Source organism: Apis cerana, linkage group LG6, assembly GCF_029169275.1.
Source record: "Apis cerana isolate GH-2021 linkage group LG6, AcerK_1.0, whole genome shotgun sequence".
Classification (NCBI taxonomy): Eukaryota; Metazoa; Arthropoda; class Insecta; order Hymenoptera; family Apidae; genus Apis; species Apis cerana.
The window spans coordinates 15,988,861-16,016,490 of record NC_083857.1 but is presented as its reverse complement, the minus strand read 5'-3'; the positions used below and the strand labels follow the sequence as shown (position 1 = coordinate 16,016,490).

At 24.0% G+C, this 27,630-nt stretch overlaps 4 protein-coding genes and 1 long non-coding RNA gene across 10 annotated transcripts; 2 read left to right on the top strand and 3 right to left on the bottom strand.

The window, feature by feature from the left end:
- Positions 1–81: 81 nt before the first annotated feature.
- Positions 82–5,323, bottom strand: LOC108001866 (uncharacterized). Of its 3 annotated transcripts, XM_028668751.2 has the most exons (10): positions 2,579–5,323; positions 2,280–2,509; positions 1,992–2,196; positions 1,780–1,932; positions 1,536–1,700; positions 1,287–1,472; positions 1,008–1,182; positions 564–898; positions 358–494; positions 82–274 (listed from the first exon to the last, which is right to left on the bottom strand). In XM_028668751.2, the coding sequence occupies exons 1-10, from the start codon at positions 5,321–5,323 to the stop codon at positions 124–126; spliced, it is 4,482 nt and encodes a 1,493-aa protein (XP_028524552.2). In that variant the 3' UTR covers positions 82–123. The 3 variants fall into 3 exon arrangements, with proteins under 3 accessions (XP_028524552.2, XP_016918627.3, XP_028524554.2); XM_017063138.3 differs by lacking the exon at positions 1,287–1,472; XM_028668753.2 differs by lacking the exons at positions 82–274; positions 358–494 and having other exon boundaries at positions 852–911.
- LOC108001867 (probable tRNA(His) guanylyltransferase) lies at positions 2,755–7,263 on the top strand. Its single transcript, XM_062076765.1, has 3 exons — positions 2,755–6,083; positions 6,281–6,525; positions 6,750–7,263. The coding sequence occupies exons 1-3, from the start codon at positions 5,714–5,716 to the stop codon at positions 7,206–7,208; spliced, it is 1,074 nt and encodes a 357-aa protein (XP_061932749.1). The 5' UTR covers positions 2,755–5,713; the 3' UTR covers positions 7,209–7,263.
- A 1,477-nt stretch (positions 7,264–8,740) lies between these two features.
- On the bottom strand, positions 8,741–18,804 carry LOC108000713 (V-type proton ATPase subunit d). 2 transcript variants are annotated; one of them, XM_062076763.1, is made up of 7 exons: positions 17,949–18,804; positions 10,707–10,945; positions 10,231–10,581; positions 9,949–10,106; positions 9,680–9,856; positions 9,457–9,534; positions 8,741–9,336 (listed from the first exon to the last, which is right to left on the bottom strand). In XM_062076763.1, the coding sequence occupies exons 2-7, from the start codon at positions 10,825–10,827 to the stop codon at positions 9,175–9,177; spliced, it is 1,047 nt and encodes a 348-aa protein (XP_061932747.1). In that variant the 5' UTR covers positions 10,828–10,945; positions 17,949–18,804; the 3' UTR covers positions 8,741–9,174. The 2 variants fall into 2 exon arrangements, with proteins under 2 accessions (XP_061932747.1, XP_061932748.1); XM_062076764.1 differs by lacking the exon at positions 17,949–18,804 and adding an exon at positions 11,428–11,549.
- Positions 11,614–16,223, top strand: LOC108000712 (coiled-coil and C2 domain-containing protein 1-like). Of its 2 annotated transcripts, XM_062076761.1 has the most exons (12): positions 11,614–11,777; positions 11,845–11,989; positions 12,057–12,172; positions 12,253–12,625; positions 12,698–13,072; positions 13,195–13,569; positions 13,646–14,016; positions 14,711–14,886; positions 14,961–15,224; positions 15,431–15,469; positions 15,847–15,937; positions 16,005–16,223. In XM_062076761.1, the coding sequence occupies exons 1-12, from the start codon at positions 11,718–11,720 to the stop codon at positions 16,122–16,124; spliced, it is 2,505 nt and encodes an 834-aa protein (XP_061932745.1). In that variant the 5' UTR covers positions 11,614–11,717; the 3' UTR covers positions 16,125–16,223. The 2 variants fall into 2 exon arrangements, with proteins under 2 accessions (XP_061932745.1, XP_016916733.2); XM_017061244.3 differs by lacking the exon at positions 15,431–15,469.
- A 1,402-nt stretch (positions 18,805–20,206) lies between the features above and the next one.
- LOC133666341 (uncharacterized) lies at positions 20,207–21,372 on the bottom strand. Of its 2 annotated transcripts, XR_009830387.1 has the most exons (3): positions 20,699–21,372; positions 20,475–20,558; positions 20,207–20,387 (listed from the first exon to the last, which is right to left on the bottom strand). It is a non-coding gene; the product is annotated as an uncharacterized LOC133666341 (long non-coding RNA). The 2 variants fall into 2 exon arrangements; XR_009830388.1 differs by having other exon boundaries at positions 20,475–21,372.
- Between the last annotated feature and the right edge of the window lie 6,258 nt (positions 21,373–27,630).

The following is a 27,630-nucleotide window of genomic DNA, read 5'->3' as shown; positions in this document are numbered from 1 at the left end:
TTTTATTCTTTTTTATTAATAAAAATTTGATTAAACAAAAAATTTACTTATTTATAAAAAATTATTATTAGACATTAGATATTTATAATATTGGATAATTATTTATTATGATAAAAAATAAGACTATGTTAATATATGTTGTTTTGCATATTGCCATATACATATTGCTCCACTAACATGAACATTTAATGATCGAATTACACCAGCTTGTGGTATTTCTATACAAGTATCAAACAAAGGTATCAAATTTGCAGGAATTCCATTTTTTTCATTTCTGAAAATAATAATTATTCTTATATGATATTCTTATATTTTTATATTCTTTATATGAATCTATTTAATTTTATAATTACTTACCCTAAAACAAGAATTGTTTTTTTTTCAAACTTCATATTTAATAAATTTATACTATTAGCTGTTTGTTCCACTCCTACCAAAGACCATCCCACATCCTTTTTATCTAACAGATATTTACATAATTCATATGGTTTTATCTATAATGATTGAGTTAAGTTTATTATAACAAAAATTTCTGAATCATTATTAATATAATAATAAAGTACCTCTGTAATAGTTATCCAATTTTCAGCTGATACACTAAGATTTTGAAATTCTTTATCTTTGACTTGATTCAAATTAGCAATAACTAATTCTTTGACATTAAAAATTTCACAAGTACGAGCAAGTCCCCCTAAATTTGGAGTACGACTAAGAAGACATGCTACAACTATAAGACTTTCTTCATCCGATGTTCTTTTATGAGAAATAGATTCTCTGATTGTTGGAAAAATATCATTATTTGATAAATTGATAGTCATTATAGGATTAATTTTTTTTTGAATATCACTTAATTCTTCAAAGTCCATATTATATTTTTTTATGAATGGCTCTGTATCACCTATATTTTTTTTCTTTATTTTATATTTATTACTTATTATATATATATATACACAAAATGTACTTAGAAATTGTTATAATCATGATGATAATATATTTTAATAAAATACCTGAACGTTTTATTAAATATGACGATGTTTTAATATCAGATAATGACTTATTTAAATTATATAGTTGAAGTGCATGACCATTAAATTTTTTGAAATTCAAAATTGTAAAAAAATTTGGAATTATCCATTCACTTGCATCCATATCAGTCAATCGAGGTAATTCAAGATAAATAGTCTACAAATAAGAAAAATCTTATAACTTAAATAATTTTATAATACAATGTTTTATGAATATTTCCATTTAGATTTAAATATTAATTTTATTTTTAATTAATTTACTTGTAAGGTATAGTCCAATATAGGATGAAATGTAGAAAGATAAAAATCATTCTCAATTTTGCTTGAATTTCTTATTAATCCATCTTTTAAACTTGTAATTGCAGCATTATATAATCCTTCATATTGTAATATAACATGATCAGAATTTAATTGTTCTAACATTTTATACAATTTTACAAAAATAATCTGTCATAAAGAAATAACAATATATCTATAATTTATTTTGTAATTTAATATAATACAATTTACCTGAGCATAAAGACGCATATTATATTGTTGTCCTAAACAACAACGGGCAATATAATTCAATGCTGTTAAAATAAAATTGCTTTGAGAATCTTTAGAAAGAAGTTTAGAAATATGATAGACAATACATATTATGGAACTAACACATCCTGGACGTATTGTAATACCCTATACATATTAAATTAATTGAACTTTTGTATATAAAAAACAAATTCTATGGAAAAAAAAACAAAACTTATTTAAATACCTTTTCAAAAAATTCCCAGATTTTATGATGAAATTCTACATTTTCTACAAAAATTTTTATTAATATCCACTCTTGCATTATTCTAACACTATGTTGATTACTTTCCAAAAGTAATAAATTTAAAAGAAATTCTTGTAATGTTATAACATCATCCTGTAATAATAAATTTAATTTTTTTTATTTATTATTTTATAAAATATATTTTTTATTACCTTAGCTAAAATTGGCTGCATTATTAACAAAATTTGCATAATTCTGTGTTTTATTTTATGTATATACGAATAATTAAAATATCGTTTATTTTTATATTTTTCTAATTTTTGTAAAATAATTGGGAGAAATATTGATGCAAATTCTTTATCTTCATTAATTATTTTATGTAGCAGAATAACAGAAGTTGCTCTGATATTATAATCTCTATTAATGAAGTTAAAATATTAATTATAAATATATAAAATATATATATATAAAATTTAATTAAAAATTATAAAGATACTCACATTATTTGTATATGTTGTGGATAACAGTTTTGATAATTTTTTATAATATATAAATAAACTTGATTTTCTATTTGTTTGTCTTTTCGAAGTACAGGTCCATGAAGCAGACATGCTAATAGTGGTTCTTGCAAATTTTTTAAACAATATGTATTTAATAATCTCATTTCATTTAATAAAATTTTTTTTAATTTTGACACATTATTACTTTCTTCAAGTAATTGATTGATAAACTAAAAATTTAAAATAATTTTAATATTTTAAAAAATATTAATTTATTAATTAATATGCTACTTTCTTACATTGTTTACAAAATTCTTAATATTGGGTAGTATTAAAAAATTATTATTTATAATAACTCCTACAAGATTTTCTATTGCCAGAAAATAAGTTTTGTTCTTTGTACTTAATAATGTGGTCTTCCAACAATCAGTAAAAATAGATTCTAAATTTAACGTATTTTCTAAATTTTGTATTGCTCCTTTATTAACCATTGTTTTCAATATTAATGCTATTTCTGGAACAATTTCATTTCCTCCCATTTCAAATAAATAGGAAATACTTTTATTCCAATCAATTTTCTGAGGCCACATTTCTATTTCCACTTTTGATAAAAATTGATTTATAAGTTTTGCAAGTAATATATAACAATCTGATGCTATTTTTCCTTTAAATTTTATTTGACTTTCATCATTATTAAATATGTGAATGTCACAAATATCTATTAATGGTTGAATGTAAAATGATGCATAATTTGAACACAAAATATTTTGTGTATAATGTAAAATATATAATGCATATAAATAATGCATATTTGTATATTGTTTTATATTTTGAATAATAAATATACTTTCATTTTTGAATTTCTCAACATAATATAAAATTTCTTTTTCTGTTAAAAGTAAATATCCATTGTTAAGAATTAAAATAATTGTAGTAAGGTATCTGTTCATTTCTTCATAATTGAACTTATATGGTATGTTTTTACTGTTTTTAAGTAAAAATTTTAATGCATCATTAATATATAAAGACAATAATTGTTTGATATTTTTATGATTTTTTGTAATATTTAAATTAAGTAAATGTGACATAAATTCTACGATATAGAAAATATGTATAATATTTGCATAAGGTCTTATATCTATTCTCTTAAGTGATAATAGCCAATTATTGAGTATTTCTTTTATAGGACATGTTTTCTGTTCTACTATTAGATTTGCATCATAAAACATAATAATAATAATAGCAAATTTAGCAGGATTGAATTTGGGATGCAAATTTTTATACATATATTCTTCACAAATAAATTTAATGAAATTTATTACATCTGCTTTTATCAATATTTTTTTCAGCCATCTTATTATATCATCCCACAGAAATGAATTTTTTATAAATATTTCTTCTAAAGAAAATTCTAATAACATATTCATTACAATTTTTAAATCATTAATTTCTTTTACAGAAAGGAATATTATATTTAAAAGTTCAATTTGAGATGCAATCTTTAATATATATGAGTGCATACTTAAATTTTTCTGAATCAAAGATTTAATTAAATTTAATTGATTATCTTCCCAATAATTTGATACTTTACTTGATACTATTCTTAAAACTTTCAACATATAAAATATTGGAATTGGAGCCCATGTTTCTTCATTCATTATCTTAAAAACTTTATTAAGAAATTCAATTTGTTCAGTTTTTACATGTATAAATAACTTTATAATATCATTTAATATTTCTGGTTCTTGTTGATAAGTTTGACATTCATATAAATATGTATTATTTAAAACATGTATAAATAATTTTAAAAATTGGTTGTCATACAAAAAGATAGGCGAATTACAAATATATAATATACCTTGTTTTACTATGGTATTATTTTCGTGCAATAATATTCTCTCAAAAATTAATTGTAACCAAATATTGTCAAAACAATTGTTACATAGAGTATGTTCTTTGTTTCCTTTTATCAATATTGGTAAATAAGTTAATGCAGGTAATATTAAATGATGATGTTTTTCTTCTAAAGCTTCTAATATCAAAAAGTAATTTTGTTTAATGTCATTTATTGATATTTTTGTTTTAATTGATTGATGGCATATGAAAGGAATAATTTTATGTTTTTTTGATTTTAAATCATTTTCATTTATAGTACTTATGAAATCAGTTATTCGTTTCATTATAAATAATGCTTGTTTACGATATTGTTGTATTGGAGATTTTAAACTTTGTAATAATAACAACCATAATTGTTCTATATAAAATATGTCATAATGTATGAAACTAATATTTTTTAAATTTACAGAAAAACAAATATCTATTAAAATACTGAGTGCACTTAATAAATCTTTTAAATCATCCATTTTATTTAAAATATAATTCCACATAGGTGGCAAAATATCTTCATAACCAAAAGTATTTATTAATTTTGGCAAAATTGAAGCAAATAATTGCCATTCTTTATTTTCTTTTATTTGTAACCATAACATTATATCTTTTAGATATAGAGAATTAAAACGTTTCAATAGATTTGATTCCAAATCATTATATAAATATTTTTTTAATTGTAACGATTCTAAAAAACATTCTAATATTTTTAAATATAAAATTTTGCTTTCATTATTATTCAAGCTATTAACATTCGATTTGCGAAAATTTATCATGTGTTGCTCAATACATTGTGAATTACAGTAAAGCGTTAACTGTAAAATTACAATATCATATAAAATTGGATATTCAACAAAATTTTGTAATTTATCTTTTACAAATAAAGTATTTTCTATTGTTTTAAAACATAAATCATTTGGAATTATTCTAACATACTTATTTGTTGTATGAAATATAAGTTGATATTCATAACATAAAATCATTCGAAATGTATATAATTTTTTTGCGTGTAAATTATTTCTCATTATTTCAGTATTATAATATTTAGTTAAACGATGTAACAATAAAAATGGATCATCTTTAAATGCAATTTCTAATAATTCTAAAATCGAGAAATCTATTGTTGAAATACGCATATAGCGTTCGTGTAAATCCATATTGTTACAATTTTTTTTTTTTTTAAATATATATATATAATATATATATATATAAATCTATATATATATATATGTAAATATATCTATATAAAAATATTAAAAATATAAATATATTTTTCGTTTATTTAAATATTCTTAATTTATAAGAATTTATTACAAATTAATATTTTATTTAACTTGAATATTTTTGTACATAATAACACAAATGATTATACCTAACCAATAAACGCACACGTGGCTATTTAGAAATATACGTATCAAGTGTTAATTTATTTCATCATAAAAAGTTAATGGCAGTTTTTTAATAAGTGCGTTCTGAGACATATTGTGCACATCTTAAACTGAAACGAACTCGACAGTGGAGACTTCAACACTCAGCAGTTTCAGGAAATGTTGTATTTTCTGACAACAGGAAGCAACTTCCTGAAAATCATTAGCTTGGTCAAACAAGTGGTCAATAGCCGGCACATAAGTTTGATGAGAATGGCTAAAAGTAAATTTGAATATGTAAAAGAATTTGAACGTGATGATTGTTGTTTGCCAAATTGTTGGATTGTGGTTAGAATAGATGGAAGAAATTTTTCGAAATTTTGTGAAGCGCATCAATTTACTAAACCGAACGATGTAGCTGCTTTGCAATTAATGAATCGCGCGGCTATTACGGTTATGGAAGATTTCAAAGAAATCATTTTAGGATTTGGTCAAAGTGATGAATATTCTTTCGTTTTTCGAAAAGACACTGAACTTTACAAACGAAGAGGTATATATATTTTAAAAAATAGTTTAAAACATAATAAATTTAAAGTAGTAAATAAATAATAGAAAACAAAAAATATATATATGTGATAAATACGTTATTTTATTATTAAAATTATTATTTATATTATATTATATTTATGTTTTATGGTGTTCTATAATATAAATATATTATTTAAAATATTTTTATAATATTTTTAGCTTCAAAATTGATGACAAATGTGAATTCTCTTTTTGCATCATCATATGTTTATCATTGGCCTCGTTTCTTCCAAGGCAAAGAATTATATTATCCACCGTCTTTTGATGCTCGCGTTGTATTATATCCTACGGATAAAAATTTAAGGGATTATTTAGCATGGAGACAAGCTGATGCTCATGTAAATAATTTATATAATACTTGCTTTTGGAATCTTGTATTAAAAGGAAAATTAACTCCAAGCCAGGTAAATTATTATAATTTAACTTTTTTTAATTTTTATATATTTTTATATATATTTTTATGAAAATAATAATTATATATAAATATATATTATATTATTCATTTTATTTATTTTTACTTGTTATATTATTTTATACAGATATATATTTATACCATATTTTTAAAATTTTAAAATTATTATTTTATTTGTAGTTATTTATTCTATAATTATTATTTTTTTATTTTTAGGCAGAAGTTAAGCTTAGAGGTACATTGGCTTCACATAAAAATGAATTACTTTTTCAAGAATTTGGTATAAATTACAATAATGAACCACCACTTTTCCGAAAAGGAACTACACTTATAAGAAAATTAGTACCTGATGGAACAGGTAGACTGAAACCTGCAGTCGTTCCATTGGTAGATGATATTATTGGAGATCGTTTTTGGAAAGAAAATCCAGAAGTACTTGGATTAAAAAGTTTAGCAACTTATCAACCTCCAAATTTAGTTAATAATGTTTCTACAAATCCAATCAGAACAACAAAACCACCATCACCAACTGCTAACATGAAACATATTAATAATACTCCACCATCTTCAGTTGCTAATGTGAATTCTATAAATGAAGAAGTACATCCAGTAAGAAGTAGAGAATCAGATGGAGAAAGAATGCAATGTGAAAGTGAACGAATTTGTAGAAGATAAGCAGTGTTTATGTCTCTTTTTTTATAATAAATTTGAAAAATATCCTAACGGAAAATAATGAAAGTTTATTTCCAGTAATTAAGAATATTTTCATCTCATTTTATCTGAAGTGGTATTATAAAATATTAATTGTGGTGAAAGAATTACAAAATTCAGAATTAATAATTCTGATTATATTTATGATTTCTTTGTAAATCTTTCATTCAAAAATTAAATTTTATCTTACTATTTTTTTAGAAAGTGTATTTTTATATGATAAATTACATACTCATACATGTATGTGTATTTTTATATGTATGTATATATATACATACATATCACAAATAGAATACTTGAACCGTTAAAACTCAAAAAGTTTTGAAGTTCAAAAATTCAAAACTTTTTGCTATTTTTGTTGTATACAAAACTTTCAAAATCTAGATATAGGATAATTTACATAAAGAAATTTATAAGAATATTGTGACATTTAAATATAATGCAATTGAATTTAGATTTTAGACTTTAGATTTATTTTAATCGATACAATTTTGCTAATCTAATTTACATAAGAAAAAATAAAATATAAAAATTTAATTTATTATAAGTCAAAAATATGATTATTATTATAAAATAATTATGAATCTGAATTTAGAATTTCAAAAGTGAAAATTTATTAAGTTTTTAAATTGCAACAAAATAGATATTTTAATAAAAGGAAAAAAATAAACATTCTAGATTTCGAGAGTTTTGAAATCTTATAAAATTTAACAAATCTTATAAAATTTATGCTAATAAACAATAAACAAGATTTCTATCCTTAATATATAAATATATATATATATTAAATATATATATATATATATATATATATATATATATATATATATATATAAAATATATATATAGATTTGTGAAATATTTTTCGTTAGGATTTTATATTTTAGACTTATTTGATTTCAGTATCATTTTTTAATAGCAAAAATATTATTAAATTATTTATGAAATGAAAGGCTGCTCTAGAATAAATGTATTAAGATTTTTATAAAAAATTTTGTTCATAAACATAAATGGTATAGGATATAGACTTGTTTTAAGCATTACAAAAATTCATATTTACTTCTGTCATTTAATGAAGTATTTTGAATTAATTTCAATTATAAAATTTTATTTTTGCATGTGTATGTTTATAACATTAATAACTTATAATAATCCAATTATTTCAAATACTATTATATAATGAATTAATTAAAATATTATTACTTGATTTATTAAAATAAATTTTATATATTGGAAAAGATATAAAAAATATACATATTTTATAAATAAAAATATTGTAAGTATTCTTTAGAAGTATTTATCTTTTTTTATTGAATACACTGATTTATTTAAATTCGATTGATTAAATTTTATTTTTGAAATGAAATTTTGAAATATTAAAAAGTCATGTATATATTAAAAATATCAAATCAAAATATCAAATCAAAATACCAAAATCATTAATATATAATTATTAAAAAAATTTATCTTTGGGTAAGAATAAAGAAAATTGAAAATCAATTTAATATAAGATATTATTATTTAAAGTGAGTATCTTTAATTTGAAATTGGAATGCATTATATATTATTTTATATTACAATAGAATTGATAATTACAACATCAATTAATATCAAACATAATATACTGATCTACAATAAAATACACTATATACATTTATATGATATAAACTCTTATTACATATGACAATAATATTAAATAATAATTTTTAATATCATCTGTCCAATTGGCTAAATATAATCATTTTTATTTCAATTATTAGATAATTATATGTTTTCTTTGAGAAATATTTTTCTTTTTTTCATAACATGAAATACTGTAATTATTAATTGTTCATAGTTAAAAAATGTGATAATGAAAGAAAAAAAAGAAAAATTTAGTTTTTTCGTGATATTATACAACAAAATTAATGATCAACAAAATGGAAACTTATTAAAAAATTGGAATGTAATTGTCTATTTTAGCACGATGTTTTTGCGCAACACATTCCGCTATCCATACGATATTACGACATTCTTGTTCTTTTAATTTAAGATAACTGTAGAATACTCCAAAGTGAAATTGTTGAAGAAAAGCATGAACATTTAGACGAACCTGTGCAGTAATAACATTAAAATTAATAAGATTTGAATATTTTAATATATTTGAATATTGATATTTACTGCATTAATTTTTGTTAATAATATTAGTTTAATGAAGTAAATATAAATTTACCTCATGCTCAAAGAATTTATCTTCTAAAGTTTTATCACCAGGATTATTACCTGCACCTTCAAACAAAGCACTATATTCCTGCAAAAATAATTCAAATATAAAATTATTATTATATTTATATAAATATATAAATAACAACATACATAAATAACAAATAATATATAAATTCAAAAATATAAACTTCTTAAAAAATATAAAATCTCATTTAAAAAAAATTATTTACAGCAAAATATTCTGCAACTGCTTTGACTTGTTCGTAATCATCTGCCCTTGCCAATGCAGCTAATCCATCAGGATTCAATTTTCCACAACGGGGATACAATTTTGCTCTGTCATCTTTACCTAATTCAGTTCCAAATGAATTGATAGTTATTATAATAGCTCGTCTATCAGCTTCAAACTGTAAATTAATTATAATTATTTTGTTATTTAATTGACTTTATTTATTAAGTAATCTATTAATTATCTTATTAATTTTATAAAATTTATTACCGCAAGTATTTCACACATGGTATCTGCAGTTGTTCCTCCAATATCTTTACAAAATTTATAAAATGCTTCTAAATAAGCTTTATATAATGTATTTCTGATTATCTCAATATTCATTTCATCCAAATCTTGTTCAGAAATGCAATCCACAAAAAAAGGTGCTACAAATTTATTAAATATTTAAATAGAATAAAAAGATATAATTTAAAATATGATAAAACAATAATATTTTATGATTTTAATTTTTTATAAAAAAATTTTAATATATTTCATAATATCTTATACCTAAAGGAGTATCCACTAAAACTGCATTATAAAGTTCAGCAGGTGTAGCTGCTACATGAATAGCTTCCATTTGTTCAAAACTACCAAGCGGATGACATTTAGGAATTAATTCTGAAATTGGTCTTTGATGCAAAGTACCAGTAATTAGTAAGATAATATTATCAATCATATAACTATAAGTAATAAAATCTAAAAATTGTGATAAAGGCTCTACAGAATGATTACGCATGTGTTGAAATTCTATAACAAGTTTTTCTCTCAATTTATCATCAATCACACTGACAGAAAGTGGTGATGGTTCATTAGCTAAGAAACTACCATAATCTGTACCAGCCAAATGTAGTTTTAAATCTGTAGAAGTAAAAAATAATTAATACCAAATATAAATTAATAACAATTTGAAAATTAAAGTATTTTAAATTTCAAATAACATCTACTATTCTTGAAACTGAAAATAAATGTTGAATAAAATTTACCTTCAAGAGTTTCGCATTGTACAAGATTAAGATAATCACTTTGTTGAAGAATTCCACATTTAAATCCACGGCAAAGACCCTCCAAATATCCTGCATCGATATTAAACATACAACCTTTCATTTTAGAGGATTTTTTGCCACAATTATTTCACTTTAAATATGGATCCGTCAAAATTGAAGTTGGACTCGCCCTTTTTCGTGTCGATCATATGACTATCTTCTGAGAAGTTTGCTACAAGCTATAAAAAAAAATGGCCAAATTTCTAAATAATATTGACTTCAATAACTATCGAATATCTAATTAAACTATATAAATTTGATTTTTTAAAACTAGCTATTTTTTTATTATACAAGAAAATAAATGGAAATTTGTTGAAAATCAAAAATTGAAATAATTATTAATTTAACTGAATAAGAAGAAGAAAGTATTCTTATATTTTTTTTATTTTTTATAAATTATTCTTAATTTAAAATATAGGTAATGTAAAATAAAATATAAAATATTATTAAAAACTTATAATCATTAGCAAAAGTTATAAAAAATAATAACATATAGAAAAATATATCATAAAAAACGATTAGATATATTATAGGTTTTAAAATTTAAAAAGTAATATTTTTAATATATCCAAAAAATGAAAGTAAATAATATATTAAATTTATAGAGTAATATATAATAATTTAATATAATTCTTTAAATAAAATTATTTTATATATTTACATATATATATTTATGAAATATATGAAGTATATATATATTTATGAAAATTGTTTATTCTTATTGAGAAATGATAAAAGCTTAAATAATTAAGTACTTATATCATACATGAAAATATACATAGTGAATGATACTATATTAAAATATCATATTAGCCTTGTATATTATATGATGGATGATGCATCATAGTATAGAACATTGTTTTGTTACAATATCTTATACCTAATGTATTTTGATTATTCTTGGTATTTTATTAATTGATTTATGATAATAAGTATATTTCATAGAACAATATGTTTGGAAAAAGAGAAAACTTAAAACGACAAACGCGACCTGCTGATAATCTAGCGCAGGTATTATTTGATAATATTTTTAACCTCACTTTTTAATTGATTATATTAAACATATATTTTTTAATAGTATGGAATCTTCAATATGTCAGAAAATTTGGATGATATAGAAAATAATTTTATGGATAATGACGATGATGATAATGATGATTTGGAAGCTGAATTAGCAGCTTTAACAGCTGATGATGACAATATTGAAAAATTTAGACATGATGGTAAATAAATATTATATATATATGTTATTTTAAATATGATATAATGTCTTTTTTGATTTGTATTTAGCATCTCGTAAACTACTTCCTAAAAAAAAAAATTTAAATATAATAGTAGCTGAAGATATGAAAGATATAAATTTTGAGGAAGAATTATCTGATGGAGAAAATGATCCAGAATTACTGGTATAAATTCTATTTTAAAATTTTATTTATTTAAATAATAATTTTATTTAAATGAATTTTAACATTTTATATTATAATAGAGTGAACTTAAGATGATTACAAGTGAGGAGGAATCTTCTGAAAGTATGTTTCCAGAAAAAAAAGAGAATTCAGTAATTGAAAATATAAAACAATCAGAAACGCAAAATGATAATATATCTATGGAAAACATAATTAAATTATTACAAGAAAGATTACAGCTTTATCAAATTGCTGAAAAAAAAGCAAAGCAAGAAAATGAATTAAGTCGAGCAAGAAGATTTAATAGAGGCATTAAAACACTTAAAGAATTATTGAATAATGTTCAAGTTGGGAAACCTATTAATGAAAGTGATATACCACCACAATTACCATCACATGCTATAGATGAAACTAATGCAAATATATTAGAAACTAATAAAACAGAATCTACAGGTTTTTTTCATTTTTATTGATAGTTACGTTTTTTTTATGAATAATTTTTTATAGTCATTCATTATTTTTTAGAAGAAAATATTGCTACAAGTATGGCTGATACTATTTTATCTGAAAAAATAGATATTGTTGAAAAACCTACTTCTACAAAAAATATAGATGAAAAAGCTTTAAAATTATTAAAAGATAGACAACAAGAATATAAAATAGCTGCAATAGCATGGAAAAGAGCTGGTAACATGAAAGAGGCACTTCAATTGTTAAATATAGCAAAACATTTTGATATAGTTATTTCAGCAGTAAATGAAGGAGAAACAGTAGATTTATCAGATATGCCACTCTCTCCAAACATTCCTGATTCAACTACTATCATATCATCAAATGAAAAATCAGAAAAAACAGAAAATGAAAGACAAGGAAAATCTTCCACAGATATAACTTCAGCAGGTAAATTTTTATAATAATTTATAACTTATTTTATATATATAATATTATGCAAATATGATATTAAGTATATAAAGTTAAAAATTATTATAAAGTTAAATACATAATGATTTATTGAAAAATAGAAGTGAAATCATCAAGTCCAGAAAATTTAGAAGCTGCCTTAATAGAACGTCTTGAAGCATGTAAAAAAATGAAAGCAACTGCAGAAACCGAAGGAAATTCTCATAAAGCTCGCAGATATGGCCGTATTTGTAAACAGTTTGAAGATGCTATTAAATTATATGTTCGTGGAAAACCCATTCCCCTTGATGAGTTGCCTACTCTACCTGGTTTTGAACCCCTTACAATTGCTACACAATCTGTTCTTGATCCAGAAATAGAAAAAAATAATAAACCATCAGAACCAAAACTACCAACTAGTTCAGAATCTGAATCATTTGAAAATAAAATTTCTTCAGATCCAAAAACTCCTATTTCTCCTTCAAGAGTACAAATAGGTATATTTAGTATTCTATATATATATTAATTTATTATTGTTATAATATTTAATTGATAATATATTTTAAATAATAGGAAAGAAACAAGTTCAAAAGACATCACACGCAGAGAAACAGCTAGCATTATTACAACAACGTCAACATGAATTAAAACAAGCTGCTCTTAATGCAAAAAAAGATGGAGATATAGAATTAGCTCGTACTTATTTAAGACAAGCAAAAGGAATAGATCCATTGATTGAAGCTAGTAAAGGTGGCTTACCTGTTGATATGAATTCCATACCATTATCTCCACAAGCAAAAAAGGAACTTAATGCAGATAGTATAATAGGTTTATTGAATGATAGTTTCACAATAATTAATACTGAAGATTGTTTAGAAGAAACAACTGGAACAGATGAACAAATTTATGAAAATCTTGAATCACAATTAACAAAACAAATTAAGGTAAATTGAAAATATATACATATTATATCCATTTTAAATATATACATATGATTATTTCTGTAAGTATCAAAAATATGAAAAAATATTTCAAATAAAAGTTATAATATACTTATAATATAGGCATATATTATTATAATAAGTATTTATAATATTATAGTATTTATAATATTTAATTTATAATAAGACTATTTATAATAATCTTGAATTGTCTTTTGAAGATCACAAAAATCATTCAAATTTTTAAATGAAACTATATTTTTTATTTTATGTCTTATCTTTTATTAAATCATTTTCAAGAAAAATATTACTTACACATATATTTTTTTAAGCTATTATTGAATTATTAACTTTTTTTAAATATTAAATTTTGAAAATTAGTAAAACTCAATAATGTTTTAAGAAAAGTGCAGGCATAAATAGTATTTTAAAAATGCCTTATTATAAGCTATAAAGATATATAATAAAAAGTATAAGATTTCATTTAAAAATTTAAATATAATCTTCATAAGATAAGATTATTTCAAATATTTATCATTATAATACTATATAACTTTTATTGAAATATTTTTTTATATTTCTGATATTTACAGAATTAATCACATGTATACATTTAAAATGGACATTCTCTATAATGAAATTATAATTTATTGTTTTATATTTATTTTATTTTATTATAAATTATGCAATATTATAGTGGTGTTTATGCACAAGAGATCACTGTAAAGCATTAGGAGATGTATCTGGATATAATAAATGGGAACGACTTGCATTGAATTACAAACGAGATTTTGACATGCTGATAGTTCGAAAACGTGATGCACTGCCACCACCACAACATCATTATGAGATAAAAACTCATACAATAGTTCAGTTAGTATACTTCTTAATTTATAATTTAATAATAAAAATTGTTATTTTATAATTGTAAATATATTGGTTTACAGAAGTTGTACTGATTTAAATGATAGTGACATAGAAATTTCAATAATTAGAGGAGTAAATTATTCGAAAGATGCAGATACTTATGTTTTATTGGAATTTCCTTATCCTTCAGATAATCCTCAATCAGATAGAACAACTACTATTAAAGGAACATGTAATCCAGAATATGACGCAATATTTTCATTAACTGGAATAGATCGTACATCAAGACAATGTCAACGAGCATTCAAAAGACATGCATTGAAATGTCAAATTTGGGCTAAAGGGTAATGAAATAATGATATAATAAAATTAGTAATATTTAAATAATCTTTTTATATATATTTTTAAGTATATTGATTTATAAGTTTATTTTTCATTCAATTTAGTTTTTTAAAATTAAGTTCTACACATTACTATTTATCATTTATTGTACAGTATCAGATATATAATTATATTAAAAATAGTAAATAGATTAGTACGTTGCTTGCAGATGCTCGCTGAATCCCATCCTGTGTTGTATTAATCCAAGGTATGAAAATTTTATATTTTTGTTACTGTTATTCAATTTTTGAATTAAAAACTTCGTAATATGCTATTATTTTAATTCTTTTTTTTTTTTTTTTTTTTTATGTTTTCGCGGATGTTTTCGAAAATAGCATTTATTATAAATTTATTGCAACTGACTATTTGGAAAAATGAATAAAAATTGATTATAGAAAGAAACAATTAATATTGATTAAATTGATATATATGATTTATAAGATATATATATATATCTTATATATATATAATTATATTGCACGAGCAACCTGTAGCAACGTAATTGTTGTTTTCATTCTGACTTTGAATTGTAATATTTATTTGCTTTTCTTTTATTATATGTAATATAAATTCCTTGTCTTGCAGAGGATTTTTTAGAAGTGATAGTCTTTTAGGTACAGTGACAGTGAAATTACAACCCTTGGAAACTCAATGTGTACTTCACGATTCGTTTCCGGTAAATAATAAAAATTATTATTAAATATTATTTTTATGTTTATATTAAAAAAAATTTTCTATTGTAGTTAATGGACGGAAGAAAACCAACAGGTGGAAAACTTGAGTTAAAAATACGATTGAGAAATCCGATTCTTACAAAACAAATAGAAAAAATTACAGACAAGTGGCTAATTATTGATTACTAATATAAAATATTATGGATTTGTGATTTGAAGTTTTCTTTGCTACTAATAGCATTATTGAGGCCTTGGAAATATAACTATTTAATTATAATGTGATAGAAATTTGTATTTTGCTTTATTAATAACTTCAAATTGATATGAAATTAATTGAATATATTCATTATCTTAATAATTTGTAATAATATATTCAATCATAAAAATATATATATAAAAATATCTATATATAATATGTAAAAAAGCAAACAATTTAATATGTAAATATCAGAACACAATATGTGTGTAAAGAAAATTTGTAAACATTGTGTATAACTAGATTTATTATGATAACTATTTTTTTAATCTTAATGTATTAAATATTTTTTTCTTATCTTATTTATAATTAATTATAAATCATGATAAATAATTTTAATTAATTTGTGTATAATTTTAGAAATATAAATTTTTAATCATTTATTTTCAAATAAAAAAGATGAAAACTATATAGTAAATATATAATTAAATTATTTTTTAAAATGTAAGAGATTAATGAAATGAATATAAAAGATTATATTAATTATATTGTTGAATTATTAAGTTAATTTAGATTATCAAACATCTTTATTATCAATTAGTTAAAGGGAAATCTAATTTAATAGTTAAGCCTTAAGTAGGAACTGAATTTAAGTAAGTCAATTTAATTAGTATGCATGTAAGGGAATTGTATGTATTGAAGGGTTTAAACGTGAAGAAAGAACGATTGCGGACTGAAGCTGAATCCACATTTCCAGAGAACAATACATCAAGTGAATCCCACTAACAAACTATTGTCTGATAATGATTGATTTCTGTCTCCTTTCAATTCGTCATCCTACTGTTTCATTCTCTTGCACGTGATTCTAACCACAAAATCTTTATTAAACTATTATAATATTTACGAAATTTGAACACAAAAACAAATGTTTGATTCAATGTAATAAGTATAATACAATTATTATTATTATTATTATTATTATTATTATTATTATTATTATTATTATTATTATTATTATTATTATTATTATTATTATTATTATTATTGTTATTATTATTATTATTATTATTATTATTATTATTATATTAGACAATACAATTAATATTAAATTAATTGTAATAATAATACAATTAATATTAAAATCATTGTTTTTATAAAGTATTCTGATTTTTAAATGTTACATGCATATTTAAATATTTTTATTATAATTTTATTTTAAATTAACGATATATTGATTCTTATATGATCATATTAATAAAATGCATGTTTTAACTTCTGATAAGAAATATTAATTTAATTTATATAAATTATTAATAAATAAACTTAATTTATAAAGATCAAGATTGGTTTATTATAAATATAATTTAATTTTCTTTCTTTCGTATAATTCAAATTAAATATTTTATTTATTTTTATAATATATATTATATTTAATATATTTAATATATTATATTTTATATTTAAATATAATATATATTTTATATTACTTTATAATATAATATAAATATATTTTTATATATTTTATAATTTAAAAATATATTATAATCTTTATCAAATTTAATAGATCAAATTTTAATTTTTTGAAACTTTTTAAATTTTTATAATTCATTGATTTTTTACAATCTACATATACTTTTGCAAGAATTACATTGCAATAAAACGAAAATCACAGTATAATACAAAGATTAGTGTATAAAAATAGTTAACATTTACCATATCAAACATCGATGTTTAATGATTTCCAAAAAATTGTTTAATTACATAAACAATTAATTTCTATCAGTTATAGACAAAAGTTTTTCCAGGGATATACATACCGATCTGATTATTGGAAAACAATGGGATTTATTTGCCAATTAGACAATTAGGTCGGCTGAAAGGGCGCAGAGTAGCACGAACAACCGAAACTTCGTGTACTACGAATCCAAATTATACGGTCCAGTGCAAAGTGTTTGACGAGCATATATATATACCGTGGTTAATGTTGACCTTCCGGCCTCAACCAGCGGGATTCTGCGTGCAAATTAACGATGTTTGTTCTCAACCCTTTGGTCTGCCTTGATTCACCAATTTTATACCGCTCTCTGATCGTTAGTTGCACTACTTTCTTTGTGTACGCGATTTAATTTTGAGTTTTGAACGTTTGTAAAATGTTAAAAGATAGGTTATAGGACATTCTATCATCATTATTCTGATTTTTTTTGTCTATGTATTTAGGAATTTAAAAAATATTAAAATGAATTAGATTTACAATCAATTATTGTATTAGATAAAAAAAATAAAATATTTTTATATAAAATTATAAAATTATATAAAATTATATAAAATTATAATAATTAATATTGATTAATATTAATTTCTGTATGTAGAATATATACGAATATATATCCGTTAAAAATATAAAATAGATTACTAATTTTAATTAGATCACAAAATTTAACCAAATCTCCGTGTTCGTTTTGCACGACACGTGCTCTCCGTTGACCGCTCCTTTTTCGAAATCATTTCCCGTAGATAGAGTCTGGTTACGCGGTTTCTGCTTATTCGGCAGATGACCGGACGTGACGTCACTGGAACCATGCGAGTGTTGATTGCAAATGCCAGATGCGACCCGATACCCGGTTTCTTTTACCTTCCTTCTCCTCGCGAAACTACCTCGCGGATTACGCCGCGGCTTCGCGTTACGTGATGCTTTCGTTTGATCGTGTTTCGTGTCAAAATCTACGACGTATAATTTTAAACATATGAATATAACATATAAAATAATATAAAATAGTTATTATAAAACTAAAATTTTTATTTATTATAATAAAAAATTATTATAAAATAAATATTTTACATTTATTTTCGTTAAGCTTCAAAAATTTATTTCGAACATTATATCTAAAACTGAAAGTACATTGTATTAAAAATATTTTTGCTGATATTTTGGAAACTAAAGCTGAATAATGGAATGAAGAAAAGATGTTCAGAGTCTTGTTTTCGACAACATATTTCAAGGTCATTGAATTCGATAAACTATCTTTTCTGAATTATCAAATTTTTTTTAGTTGTTAGAAAGACAAAACAAGGAATTTGAAAAATTTATTAATCCCCCTATTGGGATAATTTTAATTTATACTAATTGCGCAATTGATTTATGCGCAGTAATTGCATACATATATATATATATGTATATATGTCTTTTTTGTACTATAATCTATGTTTATCATTCAATTAATACATTTGCACAACTTAAAAAATACTTAATTATTACTTAATTACTTTAATATTATTTTCATTGTTAAACTTGAAAAAACTTCAGTATTATTTTCGTTATTAGGTTCTTTCAACTATTTTAATAAACATTATCACGATATTATTTCATGAGAGAAAGACATTAAATAAACGAAGTACGAAGATCACTGTTTTGAAGTCAAGGCGATGAAGATTTCGCAGATCGTGCAATGCAATGCGATCAGTATATGACTGCAGTTAACAAACAAAGGCAGAATTATATTGTGAATCCATTTATTAATAAGAATTTACCAAGAATTAAATGGTTTTCGAGAAACGTGAATTGAATTGTGCGAATGTTGCTTCTTTATGATCTTCGAGATCGACGTCTCGTGCAAGATGTCGTGCAAGAATCTACCTTTGTTGTTCAACATATTGCGATATCTCACGTTTATACGAGATATTTATAGAGACATCATTTAATTGAATCCATGATGCAATCTTGGATTGTAAGATAGTTGAATTTATTTCATTAATAATATAATAATGTTATATTTCATTAATTTTTTTATATATGTTTACTTTTTTTTATATTTAACGAGAAATATTGACATATGTATTTACACATTTAATTTTTCTTTAATATTAGAAATATCGAATAAAAATAAATTATTTGTTTATTATTTGTTAAATTTAAGCTGTAATATTGAAAAAGAATTTTAATCCTACATTATAGATAGATATTATCACATGATTAATTTTTCTTTTTTTTTTCTCTTTCATAATTAATTAAATATTAGAAAATAGATAATAAGTGTTATTAAAGAAGAAGTAAGATGTAAAAAATATAGATCAACGATTTAAGAAGGATTGATTTATTAAAGAAAATCAATGTTTACTTATCTTGAAAGAATCGCAAGGAGATAAAAGGCATAAAAAGTGCTAGCAATAGGGGAGATATTGGCTATTAAATTTAATAGCCAGGAAGAGAACGATAGTTTCTTCTTCTCTCTTCTTTGTCTATTTTCCCCTCAGCTTTGCTAAAACAATAAAAACCTGCCATTAATAACGGCGTGGTGACAAATATGACGGAACTTCCGATCTAGCCCGGAAGTTGCTAAATATACCAGCGCTTAGTTTCATTCTTCACGACTCCCCATTTCTTCGTTTTCGACCGGCCGGATGCTTTTTTCGATATTTTACTTTATTTCCTAATTTCGACAAACTAGATATATATTTAATAAAAAAATAAAAGCTTAAAATATTAAAATAATCATTGCATTGCAAATTTTTTGATACATTTGATTAAATAATAAAATATTATAATAAGAATTGTATGTAAAAATTTTACATGAATACGTTCAATGTGATAGTTCCTTCTCTTTTTCTCTTCTCAGAGAGCGACTTATCGCTTGCGAAACAGAACATTATGTTTTTAATCACGGCGACACAAATACGATTCGATTGTTCTGCAGACCGATACACAACGATGATCCGAGAATAATTGAGGCACGAACGGCAAACAGATCTGCATCCTAACTGCTAGAGGCGGGGTATGCTGCTGCTTTTTTCCCCCTTTCCTCCACCTTTATCAACCCACGCTCCATGACCGTGGCACGATCTCTACTTCATTGTCATCTGTCATCGCGCCGCGAACAAATGAGCGTCTCAACAGCCGGCAGACAAATGACTCCAAGGATTATCCGGCGAACGCTCTTCGTCTTTTTCCCTTTTCCCCTCTTGTCATTCCACCGTCAAATTTCCTTTCTCCCTTTCTCATTCTTGCCAATTTCTTTTCTCTTTTCTATCGTCGTTGCCTTTCTTCTTCTTTCACTCTTTCCAAATTCTTCTTTTCTTTCTATATCTTTATTATTTTCTTTTTTTTTTCTTTGTGTTATTTTTTTGTTTTTTTCTTTCATATCCTTTTCTCACTTGTTTTCTCCATCAATTTTTTTCACATTTATGCTTTTCTTTTTCTATCTTATTTTTTCTTCTTATGAATGAATCAGGATTTATTCTAATAGGACAATCGACCATCATAATTAATTTGTTTCGTAATGTTTGAAATATTTCACAATAGATTCTATAAATTGATATTAAGGACGAGGTTAGGTTTTCTCTATAAAAAGGTTACGGTGTCGATGTCGTGATTGCAAATTTGCTCCGTTTCTATTCAATCATTGGAATTTCATTCATCAATTTTGGATGACTGATTGCGGTGATTGAAACCGACGACGAATAATTAAAAATTCGATTAACGCAGTGATTGTTTTGTAATTGAAATATGATTGAAATTCTATGCACTTTTTCGCTTTTGGAAATCTATTTTGTTGGGTATAAAATAATAAAAAAATTATATAACAAAATTATTATAAAAAAATAAATTTTAGATTCGTTTCGAAATATTTCTGTATTATAATATTATCGATATTAATGCAACATTTTAGATTATGCAGATTATTATCAATTTTCGTTTTTTTGGTATTACAAGAATCTAACATGAAGAATTATTAAATCTAAAATTTTCATATTTGCAAAATAATGATACTGATTATTTTTAGATATATTTTAAATAAATACACGTTAAATAATAGGTCGAATAAATATATTTAGAATTTTAGAATGGTCCTCGATGTCTGATTAAGGTTTGCTATTTTCACTGTAAAATCAATCATACTGAAAATCATTATTAGCAGTATAGTATTTTCTTATCTATCACTTCGATAGTAATCCAAATGCTTCAAATACATTTTAAAAAACGATCGATATTCTTTTAATAACGAAATATTTGCAATATTTCGTTCATTACATTTCAGTTTTACACATCAGTTTTATATATATGTATATATTAATAGTATAAGTTCTGTATAATTAATAGTCATATGTAATTTCAAAAAAAACATGTAATAAAAATACGTATAATAAAATAATCAGTACCGATATTAAACTTTTTATAAAAATATAAATATATTTCTTACATGATATTAAAACTTTTGATACGAATGAACCTTTCACAAAATTATTAAACTGTTACTAGATTATTTACTAAATTACGGAATTACTAGATTACTTACTAGATTATTTATTAAATCAGAATTATTAAATTATTTATTAAATTATTAAATTATATTTAACAAACAAAGATAAAATAATAGAATCAAAAAATTTTGTTTCATCAGGAATCAATTTTTATAATTTAGGATCAATAATGAAACGTATTGTTTTTATCATTATTAATTCATTATAATTAGCCTTACGATAAACTTTCGGTAATATTAGATGCATGAAAACAAAATGATCAATTAGTAGCCGAGTTATCGATAACGATTTCAATTGAAAAATTTCAATTTCTCGAATTATTACACATATATAATTTTTCCCGTAAGAAAAACCTTCCTATCGACTGTAGGTGGGTTCATTGGTAGGTTGGCTCGCTGGCTGACTGGTTGGTATCGATGTGCAGGCTGGCAAGCCGGCTATGCTGGCTCAGCACTCTCCCTCGTTTCTCCTTTTTCTTCCCGTGAGCAGCCACCTTTACTCTTGCTTCTCTCTCGTAGTCTTAGCCTGAAACGCGTTCCATAAACTTAACCTCCTTAGAGCCGCGGTTGATGACTTTTAATTTGCATCTGTAAAGATTATTATTTTCTAACTGTCCAAATTATATATATATATATATATATATGCAGATATGGAGATATTTAATGTTTCTGATATTATTATTGAGTTGAGAAATAATAGGAATTGAAAATTTAGAAGAATAGAAAATCGTGTATATTTCGCTAAGGAATCAAATTGATTCTCAACTGGAGAAATAAAAAAATGGAAATTTATAGAAATAATAATTGACGAACTTCGTTGAGTAATATATCAAAATTTGTATCATTATTACAAAGTTATAGCGAAAGTAAAATATCACATATAAGGACATAAATATAAGAGTATAAATACAGTAATATAATATCGTTATGATCAATCTTTTCGTTATTAATCTTTTTATCGAACAAAGAAATTTGTTAAAATTGAATCAACGATCGAATGTTTCTGTCATATTCCTAAAACGATCTCTTATCGATACATTTTTGACGATTATATTGTTAAAGTAACGATAATAAAGGGAATCAGAATATGCGAGTTTAAAAGGATATATAAATGATAATATGAATATTATGTTATCATTTATATAAACAAAAAAAAATGCAAAAATATTGAAATATAGATAACGATGAGGAAGACTTCTCTTGCTTCATCGTTTCATTGGGTTATCGATTTAATATCAAATACTCTTTTATCGAGAAAGAAGCGCATACAATTATTTTTTGTTTTTTTTAATTCAATGATTAGTAGCACGCGTGTCGCTTTTTTATTTATTAAATTGTTAATTAACTATTAATTGCTATTAAACACCGATAATTCTTATTTAAACCTATTGGATATTTTCCATTACGTTACGATTTAGAAATATAATATCTATTTATATTTATTTACTATATTTCAATTACATTATAAATTTATGAAACAATTTTTTTTATTTAAAAAAATCATCGCAAAATTTCTACTTTAACTTTCATTTTTTTGAAGTTCTAAAATTTTTCTTTTTATTTATTATTATAGGTTATATTATAGGTTATATCCTCGTTAAACCTGGACAATAAACAATCATCTCTAAAACTAAAAATAGAGAATATTGAAGAAAAGAAAAAATCCCGAAATCGTAATTTATTATTTATTATCTTTTTTTCCTCTATTAAACAGAATAAGAATAATAATTACTTTAGCGAATTTATTTTCTACGTTTTTTTACAGAAAAAAACAATGAAATTCTCTTAATTATCTAATAAAAAATAGGTACGAATTATCATAATAAAATTAAATCGATGAAAAATCGTGCAAAATTTCATTAAAATCGGCGTGTATTATCGATGTTCCCTTGTTAATTAATGATTCAATATTTTCAGAGTTTCGTTTGATACACGAAGAAGAGTAATAGTTATTTATATACAGGAGATTGGTTGCGTTTGAAAGAAAGAATAAACAGAGAAAAGTTTTCGATATATCGTAATTTCGTATCGTTGGTCGAACGACTGGAAATCTATAGAAGATGGATAAATGGCCGAGATTGGCATTGGAGTTAAGATCAAAAGTATCCATAGCCCAAGGAATTTCTTCGAACGTAGAGTGAAAGAAAAAGATAGAATGTATATATCGAACAGAGAGAAACTGGAACTGTTCGGCTTTCGAATGCAATTGCTTGTCGTAAATCTCGCGGTAAAGTTTGTTGCGAGCTAACCGGACCTCTTCTACCAGATGCGATAGATCAGTGTCCTTTGACCTGTCATGCAACTGTATATGATGTAATGATAACGAGCAAAAGGAACCACTGTCACATATTTTCACTTGTAATACTGTTTCCTAACTTTTATAGGAAAATTATCAAATTGCATAGAAGGATGTTTTTTAAATAATAAGTAAAATAAATATAATCTTTCATCTTTTTAGAAATTAACACAAGGTGAAAATTAAATAAAAATTAAATGTTAATCTATTTAATATGTGTTTTAGATTTTGCAATAAGTTTACTATCTACGTTTGTTTATAAAAATATTATAAATATCTATAAATAAGTGATGAGGATATAAAAAAAGAAAAAAAGATCTGGAGATATTCTGTATATATAACAAAATATGGTTTGCAATAAACTACCTTAATTAGTTTATTGTTGATCAATAATGAGACAAGTGCGTTGGACGTAAATAATATGAATAATTGAAATTTCCAATGTTCGTAAATACGTAGCAAAAATCTTTATTGACAACTTTAATTATAATTTTCTGTCGTAAGCAACATTGTCCTATTAATTATATCATTTTATAACATGATGTAATCATCTCTAAAGAGCAAGCTTGCGGCAGCATATTATCGCTTAAAACTTCTATACTATTCTAAAAATGCAACAAGTTATACACACATATCGTTTGACCTTCACCCCATTCCATTTATAAACTATGCATACAATATTGCAACTATGTGTTTAATAGTGTTAAATGTTTCGATCCTCCACGCAAGCAAACGAAAATAAACTGCGTTTAAAATCAGTTTCTTTTATTGTGCATTTTGCCGGAAAAGTGACAAAATTACTACTTAATTTTACTAATTAAATTATGTCAGAGAGGGAACGACTTTAAATAGTTCGAATCTCCTTAAGAACGTAATTAAAAATATCAAATTCACGATTACGAAATTCATTTTATAAACGAATAATAATTTTTAAGTTAATAATTTACGTCTTCAACTGATACCTGCAAATTATAAATTAGGATTGTAACCTCTTTAATCTCAAAATTTTTTTATCGAATCGTCGTAATTAATTGCGATCATTCACGCGAAAAATGTTATTTTACAATGATCGTTACAAAAGAAACTCAAAAAAACGTTACTTGGAACAAGCATACCGATGTCTTCACCTTTCATCGGCCTGTTTCGCAATTTTTTAACCAATTACAGTAATGCTTATTCCTCCTCGCTCGACACTTCTTTAGGACACGCGTTGTCGAATGCAAACAGCCGATTAAAGGTCGTTGCCCATCCGATAAATAGAAGGGCATCGAACCACGATCCAACAAATATTACAAATATTTCCATCTACTGTTTTTAATTTTCTTTTTCAATTTAACTTTCAAAATTTTATTTCAATTGTCGTTTAAAATGCAATTTAACTCGTATCCTTACACGCTGTTATTGATTATTAATTTCAGGGACGACGACGGATTCATCGTCGAACATTGATGGACAAATTTATCACCATTATTGCATTTCAATCGAACGTATCAATTATACCTAAAATAACAAACGTTTTGATCGGAGGCGAAAGGAAGCAAGAGGAACGACGAAGAAACTTTAAGGTCTATCCGCGCCTTTAACCTAGCCTGTGCCAAGGTGACAAGACAGACAGAATTTTGTTGGTCTAGACGGGCGAGTGTCGCAAAGACCCCGGAATAGAACGTGGAGGAGGACGATAGGATTGGCCATTTTGTTGGCCGAGGAATTTGTCGACGCTGCACTTCGGCGATGTCCTCTGCCTGCCGTTTTCTTTTTCGGTCCCTCCTCGCCCTTCGCCCACCGTTCTCGATACCAAAAGCGGAGCACAGTTTCGCGACGCGACGAGTTCGGAAAAAATTTTTTGCACCGCCAGTTGCAGATCGACCTGGCCAACGATTCTCGGAAATTTTTCTACGCCTTCGATCGATGAGATTTAATTTAAGGGAAGATTTAAATTAAGGGGAGAGGTCGATTTCTTTGTGCCACGTACAATTTTGGCAACCTCGATGAAATTGAGACTTTTCGCACGTCTTATCGAGCTTTCAATCAATTAAATTTAAAGGTACAGTAGATGAATTTTGTTAACGCGTTTTATGGTTTCAGAAATAAAGAATAACATATGGAATAAATTTAATAATAATAATAATAATATCTCGGAGAAAGGGTAGCGTTTGGAAAAAGATCGCACGAAAAGAGGGCATTTTTTTTTTCTTTAACGAAAAATATATATTTGTCGATTATGTAATTTTTGTAATTATATATACGAAACAACGCAACGTAACGTTGTAGGGGGAGAAGCGGTCATTAGATGTTTAGAGTAAAATGCATGGTTGCACGCGCGACGAATTTGTTTCCAAGCGGAGTGCTAACGAGTAGAAATGAGAAATAAAGAAATGGAAGAAGAGGAAAGGAGGAATTTGGTGGGAGGAGATACAGATAGGGGAAAGACAGGGTGCGAGAGAACGAAAATTTGATATTCATGAAGCATTTTAAAGTCGTGCCATCCGAGAAATGGGTATAGAATATAGACTGCTAAGCAGGGGTAGACTCGTAGACATTTGTGGAAACCTATTTAAATGCGAGTTCGTGATTCGCGCCCGTCGTTCGCATTTTCTCTGTTTGAATTCTGAGACGTCGAATTTTTGTTTAATAGAAAAAAAAGAAAAGATGTTTTAATAAATAATTTTTAGAACGTTTCTTTGCTTCTAGGAATATAAATAGTAATGGGAATATATTGCGAAACGCGTGTGAAAATAAAACGTTTCAAAAATAAGAACGATAAGAAATTATAAATAGATCGTGGAAATTTATATATATATATATCAATCTATTTATTATTTTATTAATCTGTATTTATTATTTTCTTTTATTTTCCATAGTTATTTTTATATGTAATCGCAAACCCAAGCTCGAAGGATTAAAAGATAGATGATAAAAAAGGATAAAAAGATAAATAATATCTAGTTA

Excerpts from the sequence above, each read along its gene's own strand:
- LOC108001866 (XM_028668751.2), bottom strand. The coding sequence starts at position 5,323 with ATGGATTTACACGAACGCTATATGCGTATTTCAACAATAGATTTCTCG. Across the intron at positions 2,510-2,578 it reads TTAAGAATTTTGTAAACAAT|TTTATCAATCAATTACTTGA; the intron begins GTAAGAAAGTAG and ends TTAAATTTTTAG. Across the intron at positions 1,933-1,991 it reads TGCAGCCAATTTTAGCTAAG|GATGATGTTATAACATTACA; the intron begins GTAATAAAAAAT and ends TTATTATTACAG.
- LOC108001867 (XM_062076765.1), top strand. The coding sequence starts at position 5,714 with ATGTTGTATTTTCTGACAACAGGAAGCAACTTCCTGAAAATCATTAGC. Across the intron at positions 6,084-6,280 it reads TGAACTTTACAAACGAAGAG|CTTCAAAATTGATGACAAAT; the intron begins GTATATATATTT and ends TAATATTTTTAG. Across the intron at positions 6,526-6,749 it reads GAAAATTAACTCCAAGCCAG|GCAGAAGTTAAGCTTAGAGG; the intron begins GTAAATTATTAT and ends TTTTATTTTTAG.
- LOC108000713 (XM_062076763.1), bottom strand. The coding sequence starts at position 10,827 with ATGAAAGGTTGTATGTTTAATATCGATGCAGGATATTTGGAGGGTCTT. Across the intron at positions 10,582-10,706 it reads ACAATGCGAAACTCTTGAAG|ATTTAAAACTACATTTGGCT; the intron begins GTAAATTTTATT and ends TTACTTCTACAG. Across the intron at positions 9,857-9,948 it reads CCATGTGTGAAATACTTGCG|TTTGAAGCTGATAGACGAGC; the intron begins GTAATAAATTTT and ends ATTAATTTACAG.
- LOC108000712 (XM_062076761.1), top strand. The coding sequence starts at position 11,718 with ATGTTTGGAAAAAGAGAAAACTTAAAACGACAAACGCGACCTGCTGAT. Across the intron at positions 11,990-12,056 it reads TGAAAAATTTAGACATGATG|CATCTCGTAAACTACTTCCT; the intron begins GTAAATAAATAT and ends ATTTGTATTTAG. Across the intron at positions 13,073-13,194 it reads CACAGATATAACTTCAGCAG|AAGTGAAATCATCAAGTCCA; the intron begins GTAAATTTTTAT and ends ATTGAAAAATAG.